Source organism: Meles meles, chromosome 1 (assembly GCF_922984935.1).
Source record: "Meles meles chromosome 1, mMelMel3.1 paternal haplotype, whole genome shotgun sequence".
Taxonomy (NCBI): domain Eukaryota; kingdom Metazoa; phylum Chordata; class Mammalia; order Carnivora; family Mustelidae; genus Meles; species Meles meles.
In genome coordinates, this window is record NC_060066.1 from 206,159,974 (window position 1) to 206,180,953 (window position 20,980).

Genomic DNA, 20,980 nt, shown 5'->3' on the forward strand with positions numbered 1-20,980 from the left:
CCAAAGGCCGAGGCTTAATCAACTGAGCCACCCAGGCGCCCCCCGGGCCTCAGTTTCTCTTGAGCAGCCTGGGGAAATGATGAACCGGTCTTCCACGTGTGGGAGTTTGCTGGTTTCCGCTCGGAGACACAACAATCTCTTGGTGCCCATCTCAGTCACGTGTGTGCGCCCCAGTTTCACAAGCACCCAGGGACAGGCAGGCAGACAGACAGACACACGCGCACACCTGCCCCCCGTCCCCGCAGACGCGCACGCACTGGGGTCGTACATAAGGAGCACTCACACCCACAGACGTGTGCAGAGTCACATGCCCCACGTTCAAACATGTGCCCAGACGTAGAAACAGCCACAAACGCCCAGGCGCACGAGGAGGGAGGTATCAGACGAGGAGTCGTTGGTTTTTTTCTTTTTGGGAATGTTCCCAGAGAAACTGACCTTTTTTGGGAGAGAGCGAAGCTGCTGGCAGCTCTGGAGGCGCAGACAGCACCAGCTCTAGGGGTGCTTCCTTGTTTTGAGGGCCTCAGCCGGTGGGCCTTGGCATAAGGCAGTAAAGGCCGTAGCAGCAGGGGCCCTTGGAGAACGCCCAGGTCTCCTTAATCTGCCTCCCGTGCTGAAGATGGGGGGGGGGGTTGCGTGCTTTGCCAACTGTTGGGAGAGGAAAACCTGTCTGTCCTGGCTGTGTGACCTTGTGTTAGTGACCCAACCTCTCTGTGCTTCTGTGCCCTCATCGATAAAAGGAGGGGAGTGCCTGGCATGCGGCAGACTCTGCATGTGAGTGTTGGCTGCCGTTCTTGCTGTTGTCTGGCTCTTACGAGAAAGCTTGAGTCTGGGCATCACCGGGCCCTTCGCCCTTCCTGGGCCCCTTCCTCCGTCAAGAGTATTTATAAAGCACGTTTTCTGACTGCATAGGTATAAAGGTTAATGGAATGCGAGCTGATATAATAGAAGCCCTGATTATATTCATTCTTTTCCTGATGATTTCATAAGAACCCACAAGATTTTCTTGGGGCCTACGGGTATTGTGGGCTTCAGCACTGCGGCCACAGTGTGGATGGGTCAGCCAGCCAGGGCCATGACCCCTCCTTATGCCAGGTTACGTGCGACTGAGTACCGGAGTGAGGCTTTGGGGGATGTTCTATGGCTCACCGGAACCTTCTCTGAGCATTGGAGGTGTTTCGAACTGCACCTTGGGGTAGCCAGGGAGAAACCCGTGTTCTCACTGAGACCAGGTGGGCAGCGGCGGTGGGTGGCGCCAGTCCCTGCTGACTTGGCCCTGATGCAGGGCGCCCTGGTCTGGGGATGCCATGACTCCAGTGGTCCAAGCTGCCTAAGTTACGGTGCCGAAGTGGGGGGCTGACCTGATTCGCTGGCCCGTGGTAGGTAACCAAAGCGAGAGAAGCCGTCATGGTGGGGGGTGGGGGGCTGTGAATGTCAGCAGAGGGGAGCCCCGTGGGGTGGATTTCCTGGATTAACTTGTTTAAAGACTTGACTATTTTGTTTGCCCAGTCTACGAGGTGCTGACCTATGGTGACCTAGAAACCTAGAAACCATCCACCTGTCCATCCATCCGTCCATCTGTCCATCCATCCATCCCTTCCTCGCTCCCGCATTCACAGGGACCGTGTGCTCAGTCTGGAGCCGCAGAGGTGAGACCCCGCTCAGCACCCCTGGAGCCCTCTGCTGGGCCAAGGCCTGGGACTTGGTGGGGTGCAGACTGAGAAAGGATTACTTCGTGACAGAGTCCACGTCCACAATGAACTGGAGGATTTGGGGGGTGTGAGAAGGCTGCAATCCCCATTCTCATCCCCTGAAACTCTGTGCTTTCCCAGGACCCGGACTGGGGGGCCTCCCAGGGCCGGGGCTGCGGAGTCTCCCAGACACTCAGAGCCAGAATATCCTGGAAAAATAATCAAAGGTGACGTGGCAGAGGCTGAGCTGCTGAGGGCGGGGGGGGGGGGGCTGCTTAGGAGCAGCAATGCCAAGGTTGGGAGCGCGAGGGTGGTGAGAGCCTGAGAAACAGGGCAGGTGCCGCTGACTGGGGCCCATGGTTTCTAGCGGCTGGGACAGGACTCTCGGGTGGCAGCTGTTTCTTGGGTGAGAGCCACTAAGGGGCCAGCGGGGGTGACGGGGAGGGGCTGGCAACTGCTTCTCCTTAGAACCAGATGGAAGTGTTGGGGGTTCAGAGGAGGTCCGGGGCTCACTGGGGGTTTCAGTGTTTTGCAGTGGGGTCCCAGAGGATGGGACCTGGGAGGGGATCAAGGAACTATATACTTTCCCACCCTTGGGGCCTGAGGCACTCGGGCCTTTTCATTCCGCAGCCTGACCCCTCTGCTGGAGTGGGGATCTCCTGCAGGCCGAGGCTGCGGGCCCCCTCCCGGCTGAGACCTGTTGGTGTGGTGGAGGGTCCTGGTGTGGGACAACTGTCTCTCACAGCTCTCACATAGGATGGTGTCTCTCATGTTCGGAGGGATTGAGGCCCACATCCAGAATGGGGACAGCTGGAAGGCGCGGCTGGAGAGCTTGGATTTTAGTCCTTCCCCGTGTCCTCTATCCCTTTGTTCTAAGACCCTCTGAGCTCCGATGTCAGGGTTTCTGATGTTCTTCCCTCGGGGAAGGGGTACTGAAAGACAATGCTTAACCGAGCATGCTGTGTTAATGATGGTGACGTCTTGGGGATTGGGCAGCACGTGGGGGTGGCATTTCCCAGGAAACACCCTCCCAGGACAGCTCGCTGTCCTCCCCTCGCCTGGCAGGTGAGGGAGCCAGGGGCTGCTGCAGTACCATGCATGTCCACCCGGGGGCAGCGATGCCCAGCCTAATCCCGCACTCCGCACACCAAAACCCAGGTTGCACCCTGAACCTGCAAACTGCAGGGCTGGGAAGACCCTAGAGACCCTCGCTTTGAACAGACGGGGAGACTGAGACCCAAGAAGAGCCTGATCTGTCCCATGCCACACAGGTAGCACCTCAGGTCCTTCCTCATCATGCTACCACCCCAGCCTGTCTTGTGTGCCTGGCGGTGGGGGGAGGCTTGAGGGGTCTCTGCGTGGGGCAGATTCTTGGGGTGCTCTTGGGTGCATGCCCCTAGAATGCCCACTTCCGGGGCATGCCCTCCTCTGAACTTGCCTCGGGGGGGGGGGGGTGACCGGATGGGGAAGGGGACGGGCTGCGGGGCTGAGGACCTGGGTCTGTATCCAGTTCCCCACCTGGACCCATCGGCCCACAGCGTGTGCGCCATGTGCCTTTCTGGGAAACAAAACAGCACCCCCTTATGTGCTGGTCCGAGGGTTACCTGGGTAAGTAGATGTAAAGCGCTAAGGGTAGCCCCTGGTGAAAGGGGGTGGGCATCCCGCTCAACCTCCCCGGTTAGGAAGAGTCTCCCCACCCCCGCCTCCCGGGGGCCTCTGGCAGGACAGGGGAGCTACCTGAGCAAGTGCTGCCCCAGCACCGGGTGACCCTGTCCCCTGCCTCCCTCTCCCTGCCCCTCCCCTCCTCCACCAACCAACAAGAACCACACACACATAAGAATATAGACTTTTATCTTATTTTAGTTAAAAAAAATAATTGTACCACCAAATGAAGAAGTAGCTTTCTTTGGGGGAAGGTGAAAAGGGCGGGAGAAAGAGCTACATAAGCCAAAGAAAAAGAACTTTTTATATTCATCTGTATAAACATATCCGCTAAGGCAAACGCAATCCGGGGCCAAGGCTGCCGCACCGGGGTCAGCACCTCCTAATTTCTGCAGATTCTAAGGCCAAAAAAATAAAACCTCTGCAAATCCAACAGTTTTGTGGACTCTTGGGGCATTTTACTAAAATAAAGAGTTATCCAGTTTAAAAAGCAGTGACGTCATGACACACGGAAAGTTGCATAACGGTGGCCTCGACGGCCGTTCACTTGTTTGGCTGAGTGACGGGCACAGTTTCACGACACGGCAGCGGACACAGATGCGCACACACACGGACACGCACGCACGGAAGTGAGCACACGGGGAGCTGCGTGGGACCGGGCTGGCGGCCCAGGTGGGGCCACTGCCCGTCTTCGGATGGACACAGGGAGGGCTGGGGTCCCCATGCTTCCTCGGCCGGGGGGGGCGGTGTGTGTGTGTGACGGGACGGGTCCCGTCGCTGGTGACAAGGCGGTGCCCATCACTTGGGGGAAGGATGGCTTGAAGGGGCCCAGCAAGGCCCCTGCTCCCCACCGCCTGGTCCGTGCAAACCACTTAAAGCACTTCTTGGACGCGTCCTGGAGAATGGAACCAGGCGCTGGTTTCCTTCCCGTGAAGGGGCCAATCCCTCCTCCCCACCCTGCTCCTTCCAGAGCCGCTGGGACCCCTGGGTGGTTCCAGGGAGACTGGGGAGTGGCCTTTCTGCCCCCGGAGCCTTCCCTGCCCATGATCCATGGCACGGCCGGCAGAGTGCGGGCCCGTGAGGTAGATGGGCACAGCTGCCCCTCACCCTTGCCTGGCCGGGTCCCAGTGTGCCAGGGTCTCCACGTGAACATGGGGGACCGGGGCCTGGGTCCCTCTGCCAAAACAGAAGCCCCCCTCCCCACCCTCGCCCCCAGCAGAGAGAGGAGGCAGGGCTGGAGGAAAAGTCCTCGGGGGTGGGGAGCCCCAGTGCCTTTGCTTAGCCCCTTCCGTCCTGCTCTCCTACAGAGCTGGCGCCTGCCACCTTCTTGCTGGCCGTCCTCCCCCAGTCTTGGAAGCTGCTCAGGGGCCCCAGGGGCTGCGTGGCCTGCAGGTTAAGGGCAGGCCGCTGGGCAGGGAGGAGGAGAGCGCACGGAGGGCGGGCATGGAGGGCAGGCACCTGGAGCAGGGAGGCCCTCAGGGCCAGGAGCCGGGCTCGGAGCAGCTGCAGCGCTGGTGCAGGCGGGGGGTGGGGTGGGGGGGGCAGCCGGGGGCGAGAGACACACGGGAATCGCCAGGGAGGAGGGCTGGCCGGACGAGGAGTCTGCACGGGTGGCCCGGCCTCAGGAAGAGCGGGAGGGAGCAGGGGGACAGGGCCACCTGGGACACCCCTCAGCTGGCCCCGTTCACAGACTTGGTAGGTTTTCAGTAGGTCCCTTCGGACAGAGCCCAGGATTCAGCTTGGCCTCCAGTCCGCCCACCCCCGCTGGCTGGACCGGGCGCCGGGGCCGGGGCCAAGTGGTCAGGCTGCAGCCCCTGGCTACTTGAAGGTGGACTGCAGCTCCTTGAAGGCTGCCTTCCGCTGCTTCATCTCCTCCGCCTGCTTCTTCCTCTCCTCCTGCTCCGCCTTGATCTCCTCCTCGAAGCGGCTGGACACGTTGATGGCCTGGACCTGCAGGGGAGGCGGGGGCGACGGGGGTCAGGGCGGGAGGGGCGTCTGCGCCTCCGCCGTGGGCTCTCGGACCCCTCCCCCACTACCTCTCTGAGCCTCAGTGTCCCATTCAGAGCCTGCCGCTCCGTAACTCACTCGTGGACTCGTTGAAGGGATTGGAAACTAGAACGTACATTTGGTAGCGGCTGCCTAGCGGGGGTCCCGGAAGCGGGGGCTTCAGTGTTGCTCTTCTTTTTCATTTTCATTTTTAACTTTTTTTATTGGTGGGGGTGGAGAGCACGAGTTGGAGGGAAGAGCAGAGGGAGAGGGAGAAGCAGACTCCCCGCTGAGCAGGGAGCAGGACACAGGGCTCGATCCCAGGACCCCGAGATCATGACCTGAGCCCAAGGCAGATACTTAACAGACTGGGCTGCCCAGGCGCCCCCGGAAGTTGCTATTCTTATCTGCTTCCTGTCCTGGGAAGCCCAGATGCAAACAAGGTCCCACTGAGGAACCCTGGGACATCCCATCAAGCCCAGAAGCCCAGAGGGAGGAGGGACGTGGCCTTCAGAAACGGTGTTCTTAGTTAACATGGGGAGAAGGAGAAACCAGGAAAAGCAGGTGCTCTGGGAGGTCAGAATCCAGGAGCGCTGTGTGTCCTCTCCATCTAAGTGCGTGCGGCACTGGGAGGGTGCTGTGCACGTAGGTGCCTCTGGGACCCATCCTCCCTCTGGGCCAGGGCTGGCGCTGTGGGGGTCTCCAAGAGGCCCCTGAGCCCATGCCCCGGTTTCTGGGCCTGCCCTGCCATCTCTTGGGCCACCCATTCAAGGACTCGCCCTTTGGGGGTAGTGGTTCTGTGGGCCGGGGAGAGAAGGGGGAAGCTGGAAGGGACCCCCCCGGCCTGGATGGAAGTGGACAGAAGCCAGGAGCGCTGTGGGCCTCGCGCGCAGTCCAGCCCTCGCATCAGTGCCGCGTCTCCCGTCCGTGGCCTCGGCAGGGACACGAAGGGTGAGCACGGACCCTGGGGCTAACTCAGGGTCCTGTCCTCCCCCTGGGCACCCTTGTCCTTGAGCCGGGGGTCAGGGTGCTCCCCACCCTGGGCTCCACACAGCCTCGGGTTCCTCACCTTGGCCTCAAAGAAGCTCTTGGCCCCCTTGACGCCCTCGGTGGAGACATCGATCTCGGAGAGGCGGGCGAGCACGTGCAGCCCGCTGTCTTCCTGCAGCTCCCCAGCCGCTGCCTTGCGGAAAATCAGAAGGAACTGCGGGATGGAGAAAAGCACGTTGTCAGGGAGGGACAAGGGGCCTTGGTGTGCCCATCTGTCCGGTGGGAGGCAAGGCGACCCATCTCCCACTCTCCCAGGATCCGGGGCTGCTGCAGGCCCACCCTCGGCTCCCAGGCAGAGCCCCAACCGACCTGGTGTCTTTGTGCCCACTGTCCCCCCCAATTTACTGAGTCCCCAAGGTATAGGATTGTGCCCATTTTACACGCTGTGGAAGACTCAGAGACCAGGAAACAGCCCTGCTTCGAATCTTAGCAGCAGAAAGTGACAGCAGGAGGGTCGGAACCCAAGTCCTAACTCCACACCATTATGGCACACGGCCCGCACCTTCCTCCCTGCACGCGTCCTCCCCACTCCCTTTCTCCTGCCCTGCCTCCTCTAGGCTTTTGCGAGCTTGCCCATGGAGGCCACCGCTGTCCTTCACCCAAGGCTGCCTGGGGTCCAGTACCGTTGTTTGCTGGCTGTGAGCCTCCACTTCCTCCTCCAAGGAGCAGGCTTGCTCACGGCTCCTGTCCCAGAGTGAGGATGGAGACCCGGAGTCCCCCAGCGCAGAGGCCAGCCCCTCCCGGGCGCAGTGCCTGTCGCTCCCTCCCTGTCCCCTCATCTCCGGCGTCACAGCACCCTGTCCCTTCACGCTCTAGGCATCTCCCTCCCCCTCTACACACCAGGATCCTGGCAGCACAGGGCTTTCCTCTGGATTCCCAAGAGCCCCCCAGGGCCAAGTATACAGTAGTCACTCAGTAAGTGCTGACCGTGTGAAGGAACAGATGTCCCTCCTCCGTCGAGGAGCCTGAGAGTCCCCCTCGGGGAGCAGACTCACCTCCCGGAAGCTGAGCTTGCTGTCCAAGTCCTCGTCCACCTCCTTGATCATGTTTTTCAGGCCCAGGTGGGTCTGCGGGGCTCCGAGCTTCTCCATCATCAGCTTCAGTTCCATCAGGTCAATGAAGCCGTCCCGGCCGGCGTCGTACCTGGGGGAGCCAAGGCAGAGGCTGAGGACCTCCTGACGCCTCACAGCTCACGGGTCAGAGCACCACGGGGGGGACTGCGAGGCGCCGGTCACCCTACTGCAGCTGGAAGGGACCCCGGTCCAGGTGAGGTCCTGAGGTGTGGCTGCTGCTTGGTTACCTCTGGTGACGAGGAGCTCCCCACATGCCCTGTGGCCTCTGACACGTTGAACAGTGCTAACTTTTGGACCAGTGCGATGCGTAAGGAAGCTGAAGCCACAGCCTGCCTGGGCTGGATGGGACGGGAACCAGCAGGGACAAAGAATTCACGACACCATGGGGGTACAGCTCGTTTGTGGGGGGGAGGGCGGCCGATGACTCTGATGTTATCTCCAGGGCCAGCCTCGCATCCCTACCGGCCCCATGTCTCCCCGACTCCTGCTGCCACCCAGGAGGGAGGGAGAAAACGGCACGTGTCACAGAGCAGGGCCTCAGGAGGGAGGCCCCAGGAGGGAGGCCCACTTCTGGTTTGCTGGGAGGTGGCCTGCGATGAATTCAGGGAACAGTGTTACAGGGGTGCCTGCTGTGGGGGGGGCACAGGGAGGGGGATATGGCTCTGTGGCTGGAAAGGGCTGGAACAGTGATTAGGTGATAAAAGTGTGTCTGTACATTGCGGGTCTCTTTTCTACCACCAACTGCCCAGCAGACACGGGGGGTGGGGGGTGGGGGTGGTGGTGGTGTGTGTGTGTGTGTGTAAGGGGGTGTTGTCTAAATGTCCCTCTCGCTGGCCTCTTTGTGGTCAGAGCTTGGGTCAGAGATGGCCTCGGGGCCCGTTCCCCGCTGGGGAGCGGATGTGGGCCCTCTAGTCAGGCTAACCCAACACCTGTGCAGACGGCCTCCCGCAGGGGAGGCAGGGGTGGGAATCGCACTCTCAGGGCTAAAATGGGCTTTCTGAGCCTGGAGAGGCCTGCGTAGCCCCAGGCCTCAAGCTGCCTGGATGAGTGCTGGCGACAGCAGAGCGGCACAGAGGGGCTGAGCTGCGGAAACCCTTGTTCCAGTCTTGGTGCTCCTGCATAAACCCACACCTCGTCTCTGTGCCTTCCTCCGGGCTCCCCAGCTCCCTTCCCCCATCCCAAGCTCTCGCAAGACCTTGAACAACGCAAGACCTTGAACAACGAACAGAAACCATTTTTTTGAAATCTGTCTTGATGCTGGGAACCTCACATCATTCATTGTATTTAATCCCTGTAATAACCTTATATAGTGGAGGCTCAGAGAGGTTAGGTGACCTGCCCAAGGTCACAGAGCAGTAAAGGAAGAGGGCGGACGCCCAGCTCCTCAGCCTGCACATCTGCTTGGAGCCAGCCTGCTTCCAGGGGTCCTGGTGAGGCCCTAGCACGGAGCTGTCTGCCCTGAGCCCGGAGCAGTTGGCGTGAGAGGTATAAATAGTTCGCAGACAGACAGTGGTTGGGAGTGACGCAGCTCGGGGAGGATGGGGTTCTGGGAACCCTGCAGGGAACACGGTCCTGAAGCCTTTCTCCCCATGGGGCTGGGCTGGGGGGTGGGAGCAGGAGCAGATGGGCCGGAAATCCCTGTGGGCAGCGCTGTGGCTGGGGTGGGAGCCACCGTGAGAGGGTGTGGTAGCGGGCGGTGGGCCTCGGGAGGGCCGGGCAGGCCCACGATCCCATGCTTCCCTTCAAGCTGGAGGGGCCCTGTGGGGGGCACAGCAGAGGCCCCTCCTTCCACCTTTGGAGTCTGGGAAGGGGGTTGGGCGGCTGTGCGGTGACCCCGGGTGACAGGCCTGGGAGCGGCCCACGGTAAGTGGCCTAGTGAGGGGGCAGGTTCTCGCTGGGGCAAGCCACGTGGGCGCTGCCCTTCAGGGAAACCCCACTGCTTTCTGAACGGGGTGAAAGTCATTGGTGAACAGGGCTGGAGCAGACCACCTGGGTTCTGGGAGACCCTGCCCCTTTGAGCCTCTGGCCAGGTGTGACGGTGACTCTCCCGCAGGGTCACCGCGAGGACTGACCGAGCTCCTGCACGGTGCGCGCTTAGCCTCGGGCCCGGCACATGGAGCGGACTCCAGCAATGGCAGAGTGAGGTCCAGCGGCCTCCACGAAGCTCCTACTGTGCGCCAGGCAGTTTTTTCGTTACAACTTCTGTGCGCAGCAACCCTGGGCGGATTTCTTCCCCATGTGACTGTGTGTTCCCCCAGGGAACAAGGATGGGAGGGTGAGGGCACAGGCCCGCTGACCAGGGACTCACCCCACATCCCGCGGGTTCCCACACCCTACTCTGCCGTCCCACCTGCCTCTCCTGAGCCCCAGCTTTATTTACTGCTCACGTGTATGCGTTTCTCCCGCAGCTGGGGGTGGCTTAGTTTCAGAGGAAGTGCACGGATAAAGTGTCCGAACTTGGACAGAGACTTTGGCTCTGTGTTTGTTGGTCTCTGGCAGCTCCCGGACCTGGCCGGGCTGCAGCTTGATCCGCGGCTTGAACCGCTGCCTGCATCAATCAAAGGTCAATCAATTACCAGGTCTGGGCTCTCTCCCGGGTGGGCTCTGGCCCCCAGTGGGACAATGCAGGGGCTGGTCACAGCGCCAGCAGATCAATTGCCAAGGGAAAGCGACAGAGGTCAGGAAGAGGCCAGGTGCTGGGGTGGGAGCTGGGTCCCCCAAAGGAGGGACACTGCGGGGGAGGAGGGCTGTTCCCGCAAGGCTCCGGGGGAGCAGGCATCTACTATGTCCCCTGGGCTCGGAGCCCCTGGATCAGCCAGGTCCCCAGGGGGAACGTGACTGAAGATGACCTTGAAGTTTCTGTGTTCACATCAGGGCTGTTGAGATGGACTGGGGCTCAAACCCCCAGCCGGCCACTTGACTGGCTGGCTGGCTGATCCTGGTCAAGTCACCTGACCCCACACACCCCAGCGTCCCCATTTACAGCATGGAGATCAAAGGACCCATCTCAGGACAGAGGCAAAGGTTAAAAGAGACCAGCCACGTCAGTTCCTAGCACAGAGCCCCGCCCACTTTAATGGGCACTCCCAGACAATCACGCCAACGGCCATAATGATAAACAGAAGCATCATCATCGCTAGCTGCCTTTAGGACTGAAGACTAAATGAGATGATGAACATAATATGCCTAGCACGTAACAGGTGCTTAAAGCCTGCTAATTTCATTGTAATAGAGGCCACTGAGCATTTTCTGTGTGCCAGACATTACGTTAAGTACTTCGCACATAGAACATAAAAATGGCGCTGATAAGAATGATAATGGTAAAAAACACAAGGGCCTCTCTCTTGGGCACCAGTCCCGATGTGCACGTGCGCGGCGGCGAGAAGCGCTCGCTGTCCGCTGGTCTGGAGGCAGGGGGATGGGCGAGGTGGTCCGGGTCTGGAGGCCGGGGGATGGGGGAGGTGATCTAGCGCTGCCCCCAGCCTCTCCCCCTCCTCTGAGGCTCCCACTACTTCCCCCGCTAGGCCTAATTCAAAGACCCCACAACTTGGGGAGATGGAAAAACAGCAGGACAGAGCCTTCCGCTCTCTTGCTGGGCAGAGGAAGTGAGGAGCCTCAGCCCGGATTGCTCTGCCTGTCCCTCCTCTCATGGGAAGGAACTGATGGGGGGCGGGGAGGGTCACTGTGCCACCAGCAGGTGGATGACTGGCAAAAGAGGAGATGCCCCGGGCTGGGGGACCCTCTCATCCACCAGCTCTCTCCTTGAGCCGGAGCTGAGGGTTCAGGGGCTCAGAGGGACCCGGGCAAGAGTGTCAGTGCACAACATCTGTCCTCATAGCCTGGTCTTCCTGCTTCATGTTCTGTGGCGGAAACTGGGGCCCAGAGTAGGCAACAAACCAGCCTGGGGTCACACAGCCGGCGGACCGCGGGATCCCCAAAGCTGGAGACGTTCCTTCTTCCTGCCTATCTGCTTCCTTCTTCCTCCCGGTCCCATGGAGGGTCCCGAATTCTCCAGCCTGTAGGGCTGGGCCACGCTGGGTTGAGAGCCCGGCCTGGGGCTGCCTGGGAGAGCCGGTGGCATTGGGCAGGAATGGCAACAAAGCTGGCAGGCCGGGAGCTCAGCACTTTTCTCTGGCACTGGAGGGAGGCTGCTGCGCCTGGCACCGTGCCCACATTCCTACCCGCCTCCCCCTGAATAGTTCCCGACAGGCAGGGCTCGGCAGCTGCCACCCCGGATGCCGGTGACAAAGTCCCTCCCATCTACCCTCGAGAGGGGAGCAGTCGGCCACCACCCAGGCAGCCTTTGCCCCCTTGGGCCCGGCAGGTCCCACCCAGCTGGCGCTCCTCCTCCCCTTGGTTCTGATAACCAGGAGTCATGGGGGCTGGGCAGTGGCCGGTCCCTACAGCGTGCGCTATCAACACCTCGTCTCGTAACAGTATTACCCTTTGTGGCTACTCTTTGCTGAACACTCTGCCAAGTAGACCCAATCAGGCCTTCCCAAGAACCCTCGGGAGCAGGCATAAATGGCCCCATATGACAGCTGAGGAGATGGGAGGCTCAGGGAGGAAGTGACTTGGCCGAGGCCATAGCGGACAAGGACAAAGCCGGGATCCAAACCCAGAGCTGATGAAACACAGGCACGCTCTAAACTGCTACGCTGTGTCCCGAAGCCCACAGACCCTGTACCAGAGTCTCAAGTTGGGAGGGATATTGGAGGCCACTCATTCAGCCATGCATGAAGGTCAGATTCCCAAGGCAGTTTTCCTGTATGTTCCTGGAATACCTCTGAGCGCAGGAAGCTCACTGCTTCGCTTAAGGCAGCCCGTGTTGGCTCTGGAACTATGAGAAGGCTGTTCCCTGGGCACGAGCCTCCCTACCCACCAGCTGTGCTGTGGAGTCTGATGGCAGAATGAGTTACTACGGCTGCTGCACAGGGGCAACGTGGGGGCATGGAGACCCCGATTCTGTCCTCGGTTTCCTATCCCAGGCCTTTGCAGCTGGCCCCTCAGCCCATGGGGGTCCCCAGGGGGAGAAGCAGCTAGAGAGGGTAGTGTTTATGGATGAAGGATCCCGCCAGGCTCACCTGGCTTTGGACTTGACATTCACAGACCTGGTCCTCCCCCCCGCGGCTCCTAGGCCTCTCTACTCTTCGTCCTATGAACTGGGAAGGCAGGTCCCTTGGGGTAGGGACGTTCTGGACGAGAGAAAAATTCTGGGCAGCGAAGCCCTACCCGCTTCCCTCCGTAGGTGGCCACCCACCACCCACAGGCGCTGATAACCACTGGCTGGGCGTGGTGGGTCGGGTCCCAACCCCCCAACCCCCAGACTGCCTGACTCATGTGGGGAAAGCCCCGGCGCTCGACACTTCCTCCAGTCCTATCTGCAGACCGGACACTCGATCTGTTGCCGCCAGCCGAGGAGAGGGTGTCTGCGCGTGTGGCTCACGGCTCCCCCACAACTTTGCAGTGAGTCTAAGAATCAAGTGGGAGCCCCCTGCCCCCCCCTCAAGCTGATGGCACTCTGCTGGGGGCTTGTCTGGGCTCAGGACCTCCCCAGCTTGGGTTCAACCGCACGCTGAGCACCAGGCCAGGAGGGCACGTCCCCAGGCCTGTGATGTCAGTGGCGGGGGTCCCGCCTGCTCTTAATAATACTGATCGTTCCAGTGGTGATGGCAAAGGACGTTCACGGAGCGTCTAGTCCAACCTAGTCCTTATTATTAAACTTCATCTTCCCCCCCTTACTGCCCAGACGAAGGAACCTGCCCTACCGGAAGGAAGGCCTCCGGCAAGTGCGGGGAGACAGCTGTGGGTGGCCTGCTGCTGCTGCTGACACGAGTGTTAAAAATGCGGATTCAGACCCAGTAGACCCGGGGTGGGGCCGCCTTTCTAACAAGCACCCGGCTGCGGCGGCGGCTGCTGCTGCTGCCCTCTTTGGGGACCTTGGGAGTCAGGAACTTGGAGTCAGACAGACCCAAGTTCACACACTGTCCCTGTCATGTAAAGTCTGTGAGACCCGGTGTTCTCCTTTGTGACAAGAGGGATGGTGAGCTCACAGCGTGCCATAAAAGGATTAAATTAGAGATACAGTGTCCAGGATGGGGTAGGCGGACGGCGTCCGTCTCGGCCACATGAGGGTCCTCATGCGGCTCAGGAACCCCAGGCCTGGCTCCCCTTGAGCTGCGTCCGGCTGGCGTGGGACTCCTGCTTCTCTGCCGTCCTTGAGAAGCGGAAGGCAGCCAAGGAGAAGGCTGCTCAGCAGTCAGAGGGAGCTCAGCTGCTGGGCGGAGTGGGGACTGTCCCTGCTGAGGTCTTCTGTCTCCTCCTCTCCTTCCTCCTCCGCCTGGGCTGGCCTTGCAAGACGGCCTCCCCGGAGGTGGCGGCGCCAGGTCTCTCACAGCTGGAGCCGGGCCTCAGACCCCCGGGGTCCAGACCAGAGGAGAAGGCAGGAAGGTGCAATGCCAAAGGGGAACCAAAAGTCCCCAGGCTGGGGGGCGGGGGAGGGGAGAGGTGACTCAGAATCAGAAAGGAAGTAGAAAGAGCAGAAGGGGAGCACTGAGTTTGGGGAAATCTTCCCTCCCCAGGGGTGTGGCATCTCCCCAGAAAGCCAGGCTCCAGGCTGCTGCAGGTGGAAGGACCCAACCTCTGTGCCCCCTAGAAGGCTTCCCCTCCTGAGGCTCTGAGAGCCCTTCTTCCTCAAGACCCCCCCTCCCCGCCCATAAACACTGCCCTCTCTCGGCCTCTGGAGCTCCCTGCAGGCCAACCTGCTTCTAATCCGGTGGATTATTATAACCTTCAGACCTGACTCAAACTCCTCGAGCCTCAGTTTCTTCATCTGGCCAGTGGGGGTGAGGATTTACCCACCTCACTGCACTGTTGTGAGCAACTGGACCTGGGGGTTCCAGGATATGAGGCGAGGGCATGGGGGCAGGGGCCGGTGGAGGAGGGTGTCTGAGCACACGGGACCCTCATGAGCGCCCCGGGTCCTCATGGCGCGGATAAAGGAATGGAAGTTTCCATTTCTAGCTGCGTGGGCCCATCCCCTCTATGCCACTGCTTTTCATGAGACTTTAAGCTTCCTGAGGGCGGGAACTTTCTTCTTCCCTTGATTCTCTAGAACTTGCCCACAGCACAAACTTAGTATGTGTCGGATGAATGATTATATGGATGGATTTTATGTTTTTCAAAAGCTTCTATGTTTTTAACAGCCCACGGGCCGGACATGACTGTGGACTCTTTGCCAAGGGCCAGGACTCTTTACACTGAACCCTTAGACCTTTACCAGGGAGAGTCTTCAGCCCAGGGCGAGGCCGCAAAGCTGAGCTCCCTTCCCCGGGGTCTCCCAGCTGCCCCACGGTGGCTGGGTGCTGGGATCCCAGTCTGGAATCACCCCGGGAAGCTGTCGCTTGCTCTTTCCTTTTTCTTTGCCACCTGCCTTCCACATAATGAAGTGGTAATGAATTCATTTCCCCATTTTTGTTATTTATCAGAGCCACATGTAGCTGCCAACGGGAATGCCCGTTCAGCAGGAAAAAAAGGGGGTTCTCAGCTGGGTCCCCCAACACTTGAAGCATGAGGTTTTCGCCAGCTGGGCAGCTCCCTGGGGGGTCAGTGGAGGCAGCAGCCAGGGGCTTTGGCGGAGTAGGCCCGGGGATGAGGGGACGGGAGCTTCCCAGGGCTCAATTCGTGCTGAGTACTCAGTTAAGTACCTCACAACAGCCCTGTGAGGTGGGTACTGTAACCCTCCCTGTTTTAGGGTGAGGAACTGAGGCCCAGAAGGTTTAAGGGCCTTGGGATTCAAACCTACAGACTCCAAAGGCCCTGCTCTTAATTACTGTGTCCTCCTGTCTTCCAGGAAGGACGCTGGGGGAGATGCTGTGAGGGACAGGGTCTGGGGAGACACGGAGGAGGAGGAGTGAATGGAGAAGAAGGGAGGGCAGAGGTGTCCAGAAGGAGAAGGAAGCCTGCCTCTCTGACGCACGGGGTCATGAGATGCCGTGGCTGAGGCTGAGGCCGGCCAAGCAGGGAACTAGGGCATCTTCCTCAGATTCCCTGGCAGGTTCAGAATTACGTGGCTGCTGACCTCTTGGGCAGGTCTCGACTTACAAAGCTCCACAGAGCCTCACACATGAGGCTGCCAGCCCAGAGCTGGGCCCCCTTGAGGCTCTGTGGGGTCACACTATTCCCCCTTTGGTTGGAAGGTTCTAGAGAGAGCCCTGAACGGATGGGCCGGGAGAGGTGGGGGGAGGAGTCAGAAGTGCTGGGGCCGCCTGAGGCCGCCTGGGGAGGGAGGACGGAGGTTCCGGGCGGCCAGGCCTCCAAATGCTGGGCACGAAGTCTGAGCTCTGTGGGCGCCCCCCGCCTCCCCCAGCCCTGCCTGATCAGTCGTACAGACAAGGGCGCTCTGGTTCGGCCACTGAAAACTTCCCTGTGACCCCAAGCAAGTCACCACACCTCTCTGGGTCTCAGTTGCCTTCTCTGTAAGATGGGGAGACGGGCTGAAGGCCTCTCCCAGCTGGAAGCTGTGCGGCTGGATGGCGAGGTCAGGGACGGCGGGTGGCCTGTCTTGCTTCCCTCAATCCCCTTGATTCTCCTTCTACCTCTCCTCAGGAAGAGCTGCTGATAGACACTGAATGCATGAACCAGAAGACCCTGGAAGGCAGCCTGTCATCCCGAAGGGTTCAGGACCCCTCAGAAATAAGGAGGCCACTCCTAAGTACAACCTGCTCATTTTATAGATGGGAATTAATTACTCAATAATTCAGGGGCAGAGCCAGGACAGAGGGGCAGGCTTTGTAGCTCCTGCCTTCCAAGGCAGGCCAGCTCCCAGCTCCCTAGGCCCTCCCTATGTCCTGTGCTCTGCTGGGGTGGCGGGGGCGGGGGGCGATGGCTTCCCTGAGGGGCTGGGCTCCCCTCCTCCCTGCCCAAGACGGAGCCCCGGAGCCCCGGGGGGAAGTCTGTCAGCAGGGCCCCGCTTGGACCCAGGAGGTGGCCGCCCCATTAGGACAGCAGAAGCAGAACAGGGTTTTGTCCTCCCAAGAGCCTGTGTGTTGGCTGTTTGCAGCCGGGGCTCGGCTGGGTTCGGCTTGGCTGGCACAGTGAAGCCTTGTTTCCTTGAATACAAAACCTGCCCCTTTCTGTCCTCGCCAGGGCCCTGGCGGGCGGCACTTCCTTCCCTAGAAGTCCAGCTCCCCGGCCCCTTCCTGCCCCCCCCCCCACCCCGCCCCTTCCAAGGCAGCAGCAGCTGTGGTGCCAAGAGGTGGCCCGCAGGGGTGTCCGAAGGGGTTCGGCTCCCCACAAAGTGCACCAGAGTAAACCCTGTCAAACCAACACCCCAAACAGCCTCCCTCGAAGGTGAATGTTCCCGCACATGCCGCTTCCAGGCCATTGCTCTGGTCACACACCCTTTCTGATCAAGCTGCGGTCCCCCAAGTCCCAACCCATTCGGGGTGCCTGCGTTCTCCCAAACAGCTCTGTCGTGGTTTTTTTGGTTTTGGTTTTTGTTTTTGGCGGTGTGTGGCAATGTTGCGGAAGCCCAGGAGAAGGAAGACCCTGGCAGCAAGACACGGGCCGCTGGCGGGTCTGCGAGGTGGGAAATCAGCCACGAACACACAAGGGGGTGTTGAACGAGTGCGTTTTCCCACATGGAAGCAAATGTCTGTGATGGCTTTTGGAGTCACAGACCTGAGTTCAGATCCCGCCTCCATCGTTTTCTAGCTATGTGGTCTCGGAGGGTTTAATTTAACCCCTCTGTGCCCAGACCGCCCAATGGTACCATGCTGATGATGAGAGTTCTACGTCATGGGGATGCTGGGTGGAATCCAGGAGCTCCGTAGCGCCTAGATATTATCAGTGCCTAGACTCTATCAATCACTGATGCATTTGAACACTCTCCCCGGCATTGCCTCCCCCACTCTAGGGTGGGGTGGGGGCGGGGAAGGGCAGGCTCTACAAGGAAGTTGCAGATGGTGAAGCTGTCTCTAGCTAGCCCTGGGTTCAAGAAGCTTTCCATTTACCATCAATCTGGGCTGGAATCCTGGAAATCCTGCTCTCCCGAGGGTGACAGTCTTTGGTGGGGACAGAAACTTTACAACTCCCAACAAAGACCCTGGAGCCAAAGAGGCAGGCTCCTCAGGGCCCAGGGACTTCCACACAGTGGCCCAGAGGAGGGTTCAGGACTCAGTTTCCCCCCCGGCTAACCCTTGGAAAAGTATGGGGCTCCCAGCCGTCCAGGTCTGGGAAACGAAACCTTCTTCCCCTGTGTGGGGGCCGCAGGCAGAAGCAGCAGTGACAAGAAGTGGGAAAAAGCCTTTCTCAAGCTGTGGGGTTGCAAAACACCCCCTTCTTGGGCTTCCTGCTTGTTGCTTCGGTACACAGCCCCATCTCGCCCTGTCCTTGTGCCTCAGCCAAGGTGGGTCAGCACCTCTCCACGCAGACCACACCCTTGGGCTGTTCCCCCTTCAGGGGCCAGGGGCAAGGGGATGGGCAACAAGAGGTGGGGAGGGCTACCAAAGGGAAGGGGGCTGCGAGCTTTAACACCCCCCCCCCCCAGCCTGCGCCCTGCACAACCGTGGTTGGGGAGAGTTTGGTTGTCCATCGCAGTCACAACTCGGTGGACTCAGGGATGGACCCGAAGGGGACCATTTAGTCCCCATCACAGAGATTTTAAAGGTTTTTTGCAAGGGTGGGTGGGGAGGGCTGAGCCATAGGCCTGGGGGTGTCTGTCTAACCTGCTAAGACACAATATATGGAATTGCACAGAGGAAAAGGTAGGGGTGAGAGCAACCAGACAAATCAGATAGGGAGGGGTGGGGTGTCAGAATCCCGTGTGGGAGGAAAGGGGGCACATGGTGGGGGTCGGCAGTGACTGCAAAGCTACTGGGGGGGGGGAGGAACAGTGTGTGGAGGGAGGAGGGGACTCAGCCCTGAAGGGGTGATGGGTGGTACATACCTGCAAAGTGGGGGGGCAGGGATAGAGGGATCTCTCCCTAAGGAGACCACCTGAGGGTCAAGGACTGGGGACCTGGCTAGCAGCGTGGGTAGGGGTAGGGGTGGAAGGGTCTGGAGGGTCTTTGACCACAGTTTGCTAGCAGATGCTGAATAACTGAATGGGAAGGGGGGGGGGGTCTTTGCCCAGAACCTATGTTGAGGGGAATCCGAGATAAGCCGAGGAAATGAAAGGACCCTAATAAAAAGAATGGGTACAGCATAGGGTACAGGGAAGGTAACCTTTGTTGAGGTGCTGGGGGTGTGTGTGTGGATGTTTTTGACCAGGGTGTTTGGGTGGGGGTGGGGAATTCCAGTAGCTAGGGAGAGGGAAAGGGAGGCCCCGGGGTCCTCAAATCTCAGAGTGCGTGGGTGTCTGGTGGGTGGTGGGGGAAGCTTCACTAACCCAGGGATCCGAGGCCTGAGCCCCGGAATCTTCAGACTCATGTGTATGGTGGTAGTGGGGGCTCGAGGGGACTCGGGGTTACCTGGAGGGGCCGCGCGGTCCTCCACACCGAGAGTGCGCGCGTATGGTGCACGGGGGGCCGCGTCACCGTGAGGAGGGGTCGCGTGTCAGGGGCTCGGGGTTGCCAGACTCACACGCGTGGTGGGGAGGAGGTCCTCAAGCCTCGTGATTAAATAGGGGCCGCGGGGTCTCCCCCCCCTTGGTGTGCCGGGGTTCGGGGGCGCACGGCTGGCGGCAGGGGTCCCGGGCGGCGCGGGGCTCGGAGGTTCGGGGGTTCGCGGCCCGAGGCCGGCGCGCGGGGTGGGTGGGGGGCCGGGTCGGGCGGGCACTCACTGCTTGAACATCTTCTCCATGTCCTTGATCTGCTTCCTGGAGAACTCCTTGAACTCGGTGTAGGGGTTGAAGACGCGGCGGCTGGGCGACTGGGGCTCGCCGATGCCCTGGTTGAGGTCGGCGCGCCGCAGCAGCTTGGCGCTCAGCTCGCAGTCCGCGCTGCCCAGCGCCTCGGCCGCCTCGTCGGGCGCCCCGGCCGCCGCCGCCGCCGCCCCGTTCAGCCCGGGCTGCTCCGGGGCCTCGGCGCCGCCCTCGTCCTCCATCTGCAGCCGCCGGTTCAGCTTGCTGGCCAGCTCGTCCGTGGCCATGGTGGCCCGCGCGGCGCTCGCCTGGGCTCGGCCCCTGCTCGCCGCGCGCCCGCACCGCCCGCCTCTGGCCGCGCTCTTCCTCTTCCTGACACTCCCCGGCGCCAGGCACCGCCCCCGGGGGTGGGGCTTAGGCCGCGCGCGGGGCCCGCCCACTGCCCGTCCCCGCCCGCGCGGCCCGCGCGCCCTGGGGCTCCGCCGCTGGGGCTCTAGGGCGCGGGTGGGAGGCGCCCACCGCGCCGCCATCCCCCGCCGTAGGGCTGGGGGGCCCCGTTAAAAGTCCAGCCCCTCCCGCGTGCTCGCTGTGGCCGCTGAGCGGCGGAGGTCGGGCTAGGGGTCGGGGACCCGGGCGGGAAGCAGGGGATCCATCCCTTCAGTTTGGGTGTGGGTCAGGGCATCCGAGGGACGCCGCCTCCAGCCTCTTCTCTGGAATCCCCACGCCGAGGAGTCGTAATCCCGAGTCTGTGACAACCTGTCGGTTGCCATGGAGACGACTCGATAACCACCGGCGTTCTCAATGAGGGTTGCAGGGGTATGAAGGTGGATCCGGTGAGCGGCACCCGCCCCCTTCCCCCCCGTGTAGATCTAACTGCGGCTGAAGCCGCCGCCGCTTATGGAAAGGGCTGGACCTGCGGTTGCGAGGGAGATGGGGCGGGGCCTCCGCTACCAACGATCCTGGTTCGGATACCGGGGGGAGCTGAAGTGGGGAAGGGGCTTGTCCTCACCCCTGGGCCGGCGCATCACATGGATGACTTCGCAGAATAGCTGGTGGGCCACGGCTGTCCCCTGAGACTCTGCCTTAGGGGAACTGGCAGGGAGCTTTGATGCTGCCATTTCGGCGAGGGCCCGGGAGGAGAGAGATCCCTTCCAAGGCCCCATGGAATGCGGCTTCGGAAAGAGGCCCGAGAGGGTTTCTCTCTGTGGTCTGGTGTGTCCCCTTTACACTGCAAAGCTGTGGACCTCCAATATCACAACCACTGTTGGGGAGGGGGAGGGCTGGCTAATAATACAGATTCCCAGGCCCCCATCCAGACAGATCTCTGCATGGGCCTCAGAAACCTGCATTTTAACAAGCACCCAGGGGAGGTCTGCTCCCTGAAGTTTGAGTCTCTAATCCAGACGGAGGACTGTGCTTTGTGCTTATTCTCTAAAATGTTAGGACAATGCTGAGGATCCCTATGCAGAAACTGCTCTCACTCGGTCTTGCAGAGAAAAGGTGGATGCGGGGCTTAAAATCCCTTGGTCTGGAGGCAGAGAGAGCTTGAGAACGTAAAGCCAGCAAGCTGTTACAGGCTGATTTGCATAGAACGGGATCCTCATTGGTATTTGTCCGTTTGCTATAGTTCAAGAAAATTGCTAAATTAATTTAAAAGGTATTTTAAAAGGAATGAAATCGAGGAAAAAAACACTTTAGGTTTCGGAAAATGTGATGTT

General features: G+C 60.6%; 1 protein-coding gene across 1 annotated transcript; it reads right to left on the bottom strand.

Annotated features, from left to right (window-relative positions):
* Positions 1 to 3,532: 3,532 nt before the first annotated feature.
* On the bottom strand, positions 3,533 to 19,623 carry EFHD2 (EF-hand domain family member D2). The gene is made up of 4 exons (XM_046010481.1): positions 19,242 to 19,623; positions 7,382 to 7,529; positions 6,406 to 6,540; positions 3,533 to 5,300 (listed from the first exon to the last, which is right to left on the bottom strand). The coding sequence occupies exons 1-4, from the start codon at positions 19,547 to 19,549 to the stop codon at positions 5,169 to 5,171; spliced, it is 723 nt and encodes a 240-aa protein (XP_045866437.1). The 5' UTR covers positions 19,550 to 19,623; the 3' UTR covers positions 3,533 to 5,168.
* Between the last annotated feature and the right edge of the window lie 1,357 nt (positions 19,624 to 20,980).